This window comes from Papio anubis, chromosome 20 (genome assembly GCF_008728515.1).
Source record: "Papio anubis isolate 15944 chromosome 20, Panubis1.0, whole genome shotgun sequence".
Lineage (NCBI taxonomy): Eukaryota > Metazoa > Chordata > Mammalia > Primates > Cercopithecidae > Papio > Papio anubis.
Genome location: NC_044995.1, coordinates 19,515,808 through 19,529,424, shown reverse-complemented (window position 1 = coordinate 19,529,424; position 13,617 = coordinate 19,515,808). Strand labels below are relative to the sequence as shown.

The 13,617-nt window shown below is 39.5% G+C and overlaps 1 protein-coding gene across 8 annotated transcripts in view; it reads left to right on the top strand.

Moving 5' to 3' along the window:
- The window catches only part of LOC101003842 (zinc finger protein 568), a 108,753-nt gene that overhangs the window by 69,855 nt on the left and 25,281 nt on the right, over positions 1-13,617 (top strand). For 4 of the 8 annotated variants that reach the window (XM_017952860.3, XM_009194276.4, XM_017952861.3 and 1 more), the window contains 2 exons: positions 3,406-3,665; positions 6,428-6,486. The exons of 2 other annotated variants lie outside the window; for them this stretch is intronic. In XM_017952860.3, the coding sequence (XP_017808349.1) occupies positions 3,590-3,665; positions 6,428-6,486 (135 nt within the window). In that variant the 5' untranslated portion in view covers positions 3,406-3,589. The remainder of the gene's footprint in view (positions 1-3,405; positions 3,666-6,427; positions 6,487-13,617) is intronic. 2 more of the 8 variants (XM_017952864.3, XM_021930324.2) reach the window with 1 other exon arrangement.

Here is a 13,617-nt window from a genome sequence, read left to right as displayed (position 1 = left end):
GTACGGTACCGGTACTGGTACGTGGCCCAGGGGTTGAAGACCCCTGCTGTAAGATTATAATGGAGCTGAAAAATTCCTGTCACCTAGTGACTTTCTAGCCAATATAACACTGTAGCACAATACCATCACTCGTGTTTGCAGTGATGCTGGTGTAAACAAACCTACTTTGCTGCCAGTCAGATAAAAGTATAACATAAAATTATGTGCAGTACCTAATACTTGGTAATGATAATAAATATGTTACTGATTCATGTGCCTACTATACTATACTTTTTATCATTAGTTTGGAGCATATGCCTATTTATTTTAAAAAAGTTAACTGTAAAACAGCCTCAGGTCCTTCAGGAGGTATTCCAGAAGAAGGCATTGTTGTCATAGGATGTGATAGGTCTGTGTGTGTTATTGTCCCTGAAGATCTTCCAGTGGGCCCAGATGTGGAGGTGAAAGACAATACCAATGATCCTGGACACTGTGTAGGCCTAGGCTAATGGGTGTTTGTATCTTAATTTTTTTTTTTTTTTTTTTTTTTGAGACAGAGTCTCGCTCTGTCGCCCAGGCTGGAGTGCAGTGACCGGATCTCAGCTCACTGCAAGCTCCGCCTCCCGGGTTTACGCCATTCTCCTGCCTCAGCCTCCCAAGTAACTGGGACTACAGGCGCCCGCCATCTCGCCCGGCTAGTTTTTTGTATTTTTTAGTAGAGACGGGGTTTCACCGTGTTCGCCAGGATGGTCTCGATCTTCTGACCTCGTGATCCACCCGTCTCGGCCTCCCAAAGTGCTGGGATTACAGGCTTGAACCACCGCGCCCGGCCTGTATCTTAATTTTTAACAAGAAAATTTAAAAAGTTAAAAAAAAATTTTTAAGAACATAGCTTATAGAATAAGGATATAAAGAAAGAAAATATTTTTGTACAGCTGTACAATGCGTTTTAAGCTATGTGCTAAGAGTCAAAAAGTTTTAAAAAATTGAAAAGCTGGCTGGACATGGTGGCTCACCCCTGTAATCCAAGCACTTTGGAAGGCCAAGGCGGGTGGATCACCTGAGGTCAAGAGTCAGAGACCAGGCTGACCAACATAGTGAAACCCCGTCTCTACTAAAAATATAAAAATTAGCCGGGCATGGTGGCAGACGCCTGTAATCCCAGCTACTTGGGAGGCTGAGGCAGGAGAATCACTTGAACTCAGGAGGCAGAGGTCGCAGTGAGCCAAGATCGTGCCATTACTCCAGCCTGGGTGATGGAGCGAGACTCCATCTCAGAAAAGAAAAATGGAAAAGCTTATAAAGTAACAAAGTTATAGTAAGCCAAGGCTAATTCAACAATTTGAAGAAATAAAAATAATTTTATAAATTTCGTGTAGCCTAAGTGTACAGTGTTTATAAAGTCTATAGTAGTGTATAGTAGTGTCGTAGGCCTTTGCATTCACTCACCACTCACTCACTCAGAGCAACTTTCAGTTCTGCAAGTTTCATTCATGGTAAGTGCCCTTTACCACTGTACCATTTTTTATCTTTTATACTATATTTTTATCATTTCTCTCCTGTGTTTAGGTATGTTTAGATATACAAACACTTACCTTTGTATTGCAGTTGTCTACAGTATTCAGTACAGTAACATGCCATACAGGTTTCTGGTCTAGGAGCAATAGGTTGTACCATATAGCACAGGTGGGTAGTAGGCTATGCTATTCCCATTTGTGTAAGTACACTCTTATATTCGCACAATGATGAAATTGCCTAATGACACATTTCTCAGAGCATATCTCTGTTGCAAAGTGATGCATGACTATATCAATAGTTTGTTAGAAAGTGATCACTGTCGGCTGAGTGTGATGGCTCATGCCTGTAATCCCAGCATTTTGAGAGGCCGAGACGGGCAGATCACCTGAGATCAGGAGTGAGCTGAGATCGTGCCATTGCACTCCAGCCTGGGCAACAAGAGCGAAACTCCGTCTTAAAAAAAAAAAGAAAGAAAGTGATCACTCTCATGAAAAAAAAAGTGAGTGTGTTAGGGGTATTAAGAGGACATTTCATGCATAGCACTTCTCAAAACTTATTATAATTGAATGTTTTCTGTTTTATTTGTTTTATCATACAGGGCAAAAATTAGTCTATTTTATTACATATTTTTTTTTACCCTTTACCTAATAAAGACTCATAGCAGCTGCTAAATTCGTGTATCTTTTTTTTTTTTTTTTTTTTTTTTTTTTAGACAGAGTCTTGCTCTGTCTCCCAGGCTGGAGTACAGTGGCGCGATCTCGGCTCACTGCAAGCTCTGCCTCCTGGGTTCACGCCATTCTCCTGCCTCAGCCTCCCAAGTAGCTGGGACTGCAGGCGCCCACCGTCACGCCCGGCTAATTTTTTGTATTTTTAGTAGAGACGGGGTTTCACCATGTTAACCAGGATGGTCTCAATCTCCTGACCTCATAATCCTCCCACCTCGGCCTCCCAAAGTGCTAGGATTACAGGCGTGAGCCACCGCGCCCGGCCTAAATTCATATATCTTAATAGTCATTTCATATATTCATCCCATATTATTGTGACATGAGTATAATTGTCATTTCAGATGAAGAGACTTGGAATTCTAAATTGCAGTTCTCTCTTAACTCAATTGCCAAGATAATACAGAAATGGAATGGAATAGCTGGTCTTTGAATGAAACTCTCTTTCATGCCAAATTTGGGGTTGCTGCAGATCTGGGTGTTTTTTTGACTCAGGTTTATATCTGTCACCTCATTGAGCATACACTTTTAGACACATAGAAGATATCTGAAGAACAAATAGGTAAACATCACTTTGTTTACACCTCTGGTCAGTGTGTCCAGAGCGTATGAATTACAAATAAGGAAGATTAGTGTTTGAGGCTGTATTAATTATCTATTAGTGTGTAACAAATTACCTCAAAAACTAGTGGCTTAAACAACAATAAACATTATCTCACAGTTTCTGTGGGAAGTGTCTTCACTGGGTATTTTGTCTTGAGTATCTCATGAAGTTGCAGTCAAGATGTCAGCTGGGCTGCAGTCATCAGAAGGCTGCACTGGGGCTGGAGGATTCACTTCCAAGATAGCTGGCTTCTAAGTTAGTGTTAGCTGTCAACAGGAGGCCTCTCCGTACGGCTGGTTGAGTGTCCTCATGGTATGGCAGCTGGCTTCCCTCAACGTACATGATCCAAACATGCAAGACGGAAGCCCTAATGTCTTTTATAACCTAACCTTAGAAGTCACACACCATCATTTCTGCAATATCCTATTGGTTGTGCAAGTCAAAGGTACTCAGGGTGGGAGGGATCTACAAAGGCACGAATACCAGAAGACAGTGATCACTGGCGGCCATCTTGGAAGCTGGTTATCACAGGGAGCCAGTGAGAACGCACCAGGTAAATTAGATTTATATCCTAATTCACAGGTCCTGGCCCCACAAGGATAAAACACATCTGCAGTGCAAATAGAAGTCTGAGGAACAGGTGTCTATCATGGAAGGAGACCTGACCTGAGACCTGCCTTAGAGGCTGGAGAGTCCTGAAAGAGAGTGGACCCTGGAGTTGCTGGAGCCTGTCTTGACCCTTCTGCCCAGAGCAGGCAAAGTCTGAATGACATCTCAACCTTCAGTGATCAGCAATAGCTGTGTAACAATGGAGCATTTGAGCCACATGGTGGAAAGGAAAGGTGAGGTGGCTCATAGGTGGACAGAGCTTAGGAGAGAAAGGCTCTACATTTGGGGACAGTGGAAAGAAATTGATTACTCCTACTGAGAAAGGTCACGTGTGTGAGTTGACTATGCAAGGGAGACATTTGTTTTTAATCTTATTCATTTGACTATTTGATTTTTTAAAAATAAATTTTGAAATGCAATTTTCATTTCTTAAAGAGTATATTTAAATAGATCTTTAAATGCTGTACTATAACTTAAACAAAAGCTTCCTATTCCATCCATCCTCGTCCCCTGTTCCCATTCCTGAAAGGCAACCACTTTACACATTTTTGTCTCAATATTCTGGTATTCACCTCCTTTTTTTCTAAATAACATTCTTTTTTTTTTTTTTTTTTTTTTTTTTTTTTTTTTTTGAGACGGAGTCTCGCTCTGTCGCCCAGGCTGGAATGCAGTGGCCAGATCTCAGCTCACTGCAAGCTCCGCCTCCCGGGTTTACGCCATTCTCCTGCCTCAACCTCCCGAGTAGCTGGGACTACAGGCGCCCGCCACCTCGCCCGGCTAAGTTTTCGTATTTTTTAGTAGAGACGGGGTTTCACCGTGTCAGCCAGGATGGTCTCGATCTCCTGACCTCGTGATCCGCCCATCTCGGCCTCCCAAAGTGCTGGGATTACAGGCTTGAGCCACCGCGCCCGGCCTTTCTAAATAACATTCTTATACTGCTAATGCTTGATTTCTCAGTTTTAGATATTTCCTGTTGATTTTTGATAATGGAGTTAAGGATTTAGCTCTCTTTCACTACCTAACCCCTTCCTTTTCACCTCCACCCCAACACACTCTTCTCCTTGCCCTTCTTTCTAATATGGTATTATTTTTTGGAGGTTGAAGGTTGACCAGATGTCAGGATCTGTAAGCATTTTCTTTTGGGCTAGTCAGTTTCCCTAGCAAGAATTCCTAGATTTTGCTTGAGGAGTACAAGCCAGAACTCCCGCTTTTTGGGAGACAAACAAAGGAAGGAAGTGGGCATGTTGGGCACCTCATCTTGCAATATGAGAACTTTTATTTAATTATTTTTTCTCTGCATTGCCTCAACCCCACCTTTATCTGAATCTGATATGCCTGAAATCCAGAGCTTGTCTCATTCAGTATATCTAGAGAAAAAAATCTTTAATTTTTCCTGTTGCCAATATGAGGGAAATGTGACTATGCCATATTGGGTAAAAGAAGACATCAGGTGGTCTTAACATCTTTTTATGACATCTTACATTTGGTTTTCTGGTTTTCAGCCCTACTCCCAACCTCTAGTCCGCAGAAATAATTAGTAACTCCATTCCTGAACCTTTCTAGGGTCCTGCCATGGCTTCCCCACCCTCCTCCCACCCTTACTTAAGCTGCACCTTTCTCTGGTTAAGTTAGATACCACTCATTTGTCTGCTCTCTAGCTTCCTACATTTTGTTGACAGCTCGCTCTTATCTGTGGAAGTCGTCTATATTCTTTGTCCTTATGAGTTTTAGCCTCCTTTTTTCCTTTATTAACATTATGATTGGTTTGGGAGAGAGTGGAAATATTAATAAATGCAGGTATTCAGGCTTTCCTTTTTAACCAAAAGGCCCTGAATTTTTTAGGGGAAAAAATAAATCAAGTTTTAAAAAAATGTCTTTAGAATCATGACTGTATTGCATTCTATCATATGAATGTTCTACATTACCTGTAGCCAGTCTCTGATGAAGGTTTTTTTCCTGAGTTCTTTTTTTGGGGGGGAGAGACAGAGTCTTGCTCTGTCTTGCTCTGTCTCAGAGTCTTGCAGAGTCTTGCTCTGTCGCCCAGGCTGGAGTGCAGTGGTGCGATCTCAGCTCACTGCAACCTCCGCTTCCTGGGTTCAAGCGATTCTCCAGCCTCAGCCTCCCAAGTAGCTGGGACTACAGGCATGCACCACCAAGCCCAGCTAATTTTTGTATTTTTGGTGGAGACGGGGTTTCCCCATATTGGCCAAGCTGGTCTCAAACTCCTGACCTCGTGATCTGCCCGCCTTGGCCTCCCAAAGTGCTGGGATTACAGGCATGAGCCACTGCGTCTGGCCCTAAATTCTTTATGGTTAAAAAATAACATTTTAGGCCAGGCGTGGTAGCTCACGCCCGTAAGCCTGGCACTTTGGGAGGCCGAGGCAAATGGATCACTTGAGGTCAGGAGTTCAAAACCAGCCTGGGCAACATGGTGAAACTCTGTCTCTACTAAAAATACAAAAAAGTTAGCCAGGCATGGTGGTGGATGCCTATAATCCCAGCTACTTGGGAGGCTGAGGCAGGAGAATTGCTTGAACCCAGGAGGCAGAGGTTGCGATAAGCGGAGATAGGCCACTGCACTCACTCCAACCTGGACGACAGAGTGAGACTCCATCTCAAAAAAAAAAAGGAAAAAAAAAAAAACATTTTAAAGGTCATCCCAATCTTTAAATTTTTGGGGTATCTATTATTATGTGCTTAAGATAAACTTCCTGTTAGAAATAAAACAGCAAGATTCTAGGGCGATAAAATATTGCCAGTAGATTCACTGGGCACTATATACTTAGCCCTCCAGAAATCCCCATCAGACCCCATATGATTAAATTAGCTATGTGTGTCCATTTCAGTGTCTCTGTAGCTAGATGGCGGTTAACATTTCTCATTGCTTCAGGGATCATTCATCTGTAGAGGGTCTTATAGCCACCTGGTACTGCAGATTTCTATATTCCTTTGTCTGAAACTTTGAAGCAAATCTGTTTTGTTTCTCTTCCTTCAGCTTGGTATTCTCAGGAGTCTGCCCTTTCCGAGGAAGAAGAGGATACAACCAGGCCTCTTGTACGTCTTAAGCATTTATTTGTTTCCTGCATTATTTTGCAGTGCAGTTATGGTGGGTTATTGTAACCTACCAATATGTTGGAAAAAATAAATTGATGAAAATCAAAGTGAGAAAAAATACAGATAGAAAATCAGAATCCGGGGAAATTTGAGATATGGCTGTGCAGAAGCAGGTACATACAGAATTATTAAAGTTGAGTTCAAATTTAAATATGATCTGGAGAGTCAAAGCACACTGGGACACAAGTTTATTCCATAAGTTGCACCATTTATGAGGAAAAACTTACAATTATTTAAGTAAAGACTTTTCATTGGCACCTTGGTCAAAAAGAAACTCTAAAATATAGTTGGACTTCTGTGTCTGTAGATTCTGCATCCATAGATTCAACCAACTGCAAATCAAAAATACTTGAAAAAAAAATGGGTAGTTGCATCTGTACTGAACATGTACAGACTTTTTTCTTGTCATTTTCTAAACAATATAGTGTAACAACTATTTACATAGAAATCACATATTAGATTTTATAAGTAATCTAGGGATGATTTAAAGTATACGGGAGTATACATTGGTTATGTATAAATACTACACCATTTTATATAAGGGACTTGAGCATCTGTGGATTTTGGTATCCGTGGGGGATCCTGGAACCAATTCTCCATGGTTTCCTAGGGACACCTGTAATTCCTTAATTCTTACAATTTTTAGCTCAGCTTTTAAAAGTCAGCTTGGCCAAAGTTCAAAAATTTAAATTATCTGGAAGAGGAAGTAGAACACATACCTTTCTTTTTTTTTTTTCTTTTTTTTTTTTTTTTGAGACAGAGTCTGGCTCTGTTGCCCAGGCTGGAGTGCAGTGGCGCGATCTCAGCTCACTGCAAGCTCCGCCTCCTGGGTTTACGCCATTCTCCTGCCTCAGCCTCCTGAGTAGCTGGGACTACAGACGCCCGCCACCTCGCCCTGCTAGTTTTTTGTATTTTTTAGTAGAGACGGGGTTTCACTGTGTAAGCCAGGATAGTCTCGATCTTCTGACCTCGTGATCCGCCCGTCTCGGCCTCCCAAAGTGCTGGGATTACAGGCTTGAGCCACTGTGCCCTGCCGAACACATACCTTTCAAATGAGCCTATGTATATATTTTCTTCAATTGAATTTTTAATCCAAGTTGAGCTAAATTATACTAATATTGTATGGCAAAGTCTTATAGTTCTGATATCCATAGCTTTTCACATCTTTTTTATGGTCTCAGAAGATACAGTCTTCATCCTCATCTTACAAAATTACATATTCTCTGCTCTTGATTCTTTTTGTTTCCATCTCTGACGTCACTCACACACCTATATTTTGAACATTTTCTGCTTAACTGCCTCTTTTTCCTCAGCTTATGTATGTCTTGCCCATCGTGAAACATACACACATACTTCTTTTGACCATATGATCATATGGCTCATCCAATTACTTCTGTTGGTGCGGTGGCCCTAGACAAACCTCTGTGGCCCTAGACAGGCTTGAGTTTAAATCTCGCCTCAGTGACTTATGAAGTGCATGACTGTGGACAAGTTTCTTAATCTTCGTGACTCAGTTGCATCTGTAAGTCTGTAAATGGGGATAATAATGGTAGTTATCCCATAGGAATGTTGGGAGGATTAAATACATATAACAAGTACCCTGTAAATGATAGGTATTGTTATTTTTTTCTCAAATATTTTTGGTCTGCCATTGGTTGAATGTATGGATATTGAACCCACAGATACGGAGGACCAACTGTTATAGCTTTATTGAGTTCTTACTATGTGCCAGGTATATTGTGCTTTACATAGCTTATTTCATGTAATTATTATCAGAAGTCTATAAAGTACATATTATTTAATTTTTTTAAGATAAAGGAAATGAAGCACAGAGGTTAAGAGGCTTACATAACATTGTGCATCAGTGTGTCATAAACCCAGGATTCAAATCCATACAGTCTGACTCTGGAGCCCACACTCTACATTACTGTACAGATGGAGGCTCATTATGAGTGAAGAAATACAAAAGCCAATTACCCGTTCATATTGTTTGTCTATTTTGTAATAATAGTTTTTTTCTCTATTTGAAATTAGAATATTTTAAGAATGCCTATTTCAGTATTAGGACTTGGGATTTATGCAGCTACCTTCTCCCAATCTGTCACTTTTATGTTATCATTTATTTTTTATTGTATAGACACTGAAGTTAATTATGTTTAACGTATGATAAATATGTACACATAATAGAATTCAGTCAAAATATGCAACAATTAATATTTAGTCTTTTTTCATGAGTTGCCAATGTTGATCTTTTCTAAGATATCTTTCCTAATTAATATTAGATCATTGAGGTAATCTCTGTTCAAAGCTTTGTTTTCCATATTTAGTCTTTAATCCAACTGGATTATAATATTGTATAATTCTATTAGTAGAATTATCTTTGCATGTAGAAGACCAGTTGTTCCAACACTGTTTATTAAGTAAATATTTCCTTTGTGATGCCACCTTTACTGTATACATACATGATTGTTTCTAGGCTTTTACTTTTTCTTTAATCTATTTGTCTTCATTTATATCAGTACCGTACTTTGTATGTGTGTGTTTTACATTGGTTTAATTACTATTACTTTATATGGGCAATCATTTTACCACTTCTTTATACACACACATTATTCTTAGTTTTTCAAAAATTTTTGAGCTACTTTGGGACCTCTGGGCTTCCATTTGAATTTTAGAATTAGTTTATCTAGTTCTAGGAAGAAATCCTGTTGGAGATTTTCATTGAATTGCACAGACTAATTGGAGAAGAATTGAGCAAAAATACATATATATATATGTGTATATATATATAGATATATATAAAAAGATATTTATTTATTTATTTTTGGTGATGGAGTCTTGCTTTGTTGCCCAGGCTGGAGAGCAATGATGTGATCTTGGCTCACTGCAACCTCCACCTCCCGGGTTTAAGCGATTCTCATGCCTCAGCCTCCCAAGCAGCTGGGATTACACCACCACGCCTGGCTAAGTTTTTGCATTTTTAGTAGAGATAGGGTTTCACGGTGTTGGCCAGGCTGACCACAAGTGATTCTGACCTCAAGTGATCCACCTGCCTCAGCCTCCCAAAGTACTAGGATTACAGGCATGAGCCATTGCACCTGTACCGAAATATATTTCCTGTCACAATTAAAGATGTTTCCATTTAAGGGAATCTATTAATATAAATTATTATATTCAAGAGAAAAACAGATGTATAGAGCTGAAAAATTTTAAACTCAGAACCTGTGATTTCAAAAGGACCTATTTATAAAGTAAAAATAAAAGAACACTTTCTTACCATGATACTTTAAGAAATTATTCACATGCATACAACACATATACATGCAGATAATAAGCTAAAAGCTAGTACCATGTTTACTTGTAAAAATGAGGCACTTTCCCACTAGTCAGGAACCCAACCAGCTTGCCAGTGCTACCACATTTATCTATATAATTTTGTATGCCTAGACATAAGTAAGGGGAGGGAAATGAAGTAAAAAGTGGGATGGTGCAGTCAAAATTATGATATCTAAATGATACGATTATGTTTTTAGGCAACAGAAGAGAAAAACATGAGATGATTGAAATATGGACACAAAATTAATATACAAAAGTCAATACAATTTTTCTCTATAAACCACACCATCAAAAATGAAATGGAAGAATGATGCTCAGACTAGAAAAAAAACCTAAAGAAAAAAATAAAGAAAGAAATGTATGTGATGTACATGGGAGAATGAAACCTTCAAATTACTACTGAGATATAAAAGAGGATTTGAACATATGTTTTAAATACCTTTTTTTGGATAAGATCCATCATTATTAAATTAATGTAAATTGTCTTTAACCTACATAGATTTATCTGAATCTCAATAACAATTCTAAATTATTTTTCTTAGAATTAGACAAGTTTATTCAAGCCAAGTCTAGAATACGTTTGAAAAATAAAAACATGCAGAATGGCCAGGAAAAGTATAAAAGAATGTCATGTACCATCTCAAGTTTTTAAAAGAAGAATATTCGTTTAATGGTTATGTAACTTTAGGGAGAAAAAAATTTATAAAAAGTTGCCAGTCAGCACATACACCCAGAACTGATTTGTAGTTATCTTTATTCCCTTGCTGTAAACTTTGTTATTTTAAAGAATATGTTTGTTCCATTATGTATCTTGAAGAAAGTGAGGCATGGTGGCTCACACCTGTAATCCCAGCACTTTAGGAGGCCAAAGCAGGTGGATCACTTGAGGCCAGGAGTTTGAGACCAGCTGGATCAACACAGCGAGACCCAGTCTTTACAAAAAATTTTTTTAAATTAGCTGGGTGTGGCCAGGCACGGTGGCTCACACCTGTAATCCCAGCACTTTGGGAGGCCGAGGCAGGTGGATCATGAGGTCAGAAGATCGAGACCATCCTGGCTGACATGGTGAAACCCTGTTTCTACTAAAAATACAAAAAAGTAGCCGGGTGTAGTGGTACATGCCTGTAGTCCCAGCCACTCGGGAGGCTGAGGCAGGAGAATTGCTTGAACTCAGGAGGCAGAGGTTGCAGTGAGCCGATACTACACCACTGCACTCCAGCCTGGGCAACAGAATGAGACTCCATCTCAAAAAAAAAAAAAATGGCTGGGTTTGGTGGCTCACATGTTTAGTCCCAGCTACTCAGGAGGCTGAGGCAGGAGGATTGCTTGAGCTCAGCAGTGAGGCTTCAGTGAGCTATGATTGTGGCACTGCTCCAGCTGAGGTGACAGAGCGAGACTCAGTTTCAAAGAAAAAATAAAGTGAAGGAGAGGAAGGTGCTGTGGTACCAGCAAGAACATTGGAAATGTTAGTGCTTCTTGCCAGAGGCAGAAGTATGTTCATGGTTTTTTTTGGTTCTGTTTGACAGGAGAAGGAATAAAACTTAATAACATGAACTGTGAATTTATGTTTTTTAAGGTTCGAATCCCTATGTTTCTTGCTATTAATATTGAATTTCTTAACGTTTGTATGTGAAGAGAATCAACATCTTGGGAAAATAGACCCTGTTATAAAGACTGACTCATCATTTTATACAGTCAAAAATTAAAACATATTTTACTTCTTGGTATTTTGTTACTTATGGCTTTTGTCAGGGGTGCAATCTTTTTATATGATTTTTATGCTAAGTTACTAGAGTTGGTGGGAAAATGTTTTTGTGCGATTTGCTAGCACTAATTTTAAAAATGTTTTATCTTTTTGTAGTTTTCCCCTATCTTTGTTGTGATGTATATTCCAGAGGGAATATTTCTGAAACATTCATCAATTGATTATTATGTGTAGCTCTGTTCTGAGTACTTCACATTTACTGTGTTATTTAGTCTTCACATCAACCCTTTACGGAGAATTCCACTTTATAGATAAGGAAACTGAGATTTGAATTTGGCTATTTGTCAAGGTAACACAATTAGTAAATTTTGAAACCAGAATTCAAACCCATGACGTTGGATACCACAGCCTATTAACTGGGAAAACATATCTAAACCCAGCTCCGTTTTGAAAGTTTCCTACTTTAACATTTTTTTCAGTTGGAGGTGTGTCAGTCACATGTCTGTTCAGCCTTTCTGCTGCTTTGTGAATAGAATGACAGGCGTTCATTCTTATACTTGGGGTCTGCAGGTTAAACTATGTGGGCAGCTCTGCTTTGGGCTGCAGATCAGCCTCGGCTTAGGCTCCAGGGTGGGCTCGAGTCTGCTCTGCATATATTCAATCTGAGTTTCAGCTGAAATGGCGCAGCTTCCTGGGCCAGGCTCTTCATTTGCTGTCTCACTGGAGCACGTGAGCCAAGGTAAAGGGTGTAAGCACATTTCAGGCCTTGGCTCACATCATGTTTACTGACATTCTTTTTGCCCCAACAAAGAGCTAAGACAAGGCCCACATTAGTAGATGGGACATTATACTAATGTCAGTATAGAGGGGAGGTGAAGACTCGCTGAATAATCAATTTATCACAGTAACATTTTCTAATGGAATTATTTTTTGTTGAGTTTGTTTTTGAGACCAGACCTTGCTGTGTTGCCCAGGCTGGAGTACAGTGGCATGAACTGGGCTCAGGCAATCCTCCTGCCTCAGCCTCCCGAGTAGCCAGATGATAGGCATGTGCCATCATGCCTGGCTAATTTTTCTGTTTGTTTTCGTAGAGATGGAGTCTCACTATGTTACCCAGGCTGTTCTCAAACTCTTGGCGTTAAGCAATCCTGCCTCAGCCTCCCAAAGTTCTTGGATTATAGGTGTGAGCTGCTATTCCCAGCTTCACTGAGATGTTTTAAACTTTAAACATATTGAAATATAGTCTTACAACTTAAAAAAAAACTTTATTAATATATAAGTCACATACTATAAAATTAGCCCATTTAAAGTATACAATTGAGTGGTTTTTAATGTATTCACAGAGTTGTGCAACCATCACCATACTCAATGTTAGAACATTTTCATCACCTGAAAAGAAACCCTTTACCTGTTAGCTTTCACTTCCTGTTTTCCCTCAAGGCTCTGATGTAGGCAAAAATAAATGATTTCTATCTCTATGGATTTGCCTATTCTGGACATTTAATGTAAATTGAGTCATATGATAAACCGTTATCCTTTGTGACACCTTTCACTTAGCATTATGTTTCCAAGTTTCATGCATTTTGTAGCTTGTACCCATACTTTTAATTTCTGAATAATATTCTATTGTAGGGATATACCACATTGTCTTTATTCATTGATTAATGGAAATTTGACTCATTTCCCCTTTTAGGCTATTATGAATAATGCTGATAAGAACATTGCTGTACAAGTTTTTATGTGATCATTTGTTTTCAATTCTCTTAAGTTTGTACATAGAAATGAAATTGCTGGATCATATGATAACTCTATACTTAACCTTTTAAAGAATTGCCCCACTGCTGGCCAGGTATGGTGGCTCACGCCTGTAATCCCAGCACTTTGGGAGGCTGAGATGGACAGATCACCTGAAGTCAGGAGTTCGAGACCAGCCTGACCAACATGGTGAAACCCTGTCCTACTAGAAATAAAACACAAGTAGCTGGGCCTGGTAATCCTAGCTACTTGGGAAGCTGAGGCAGGAGAATCAC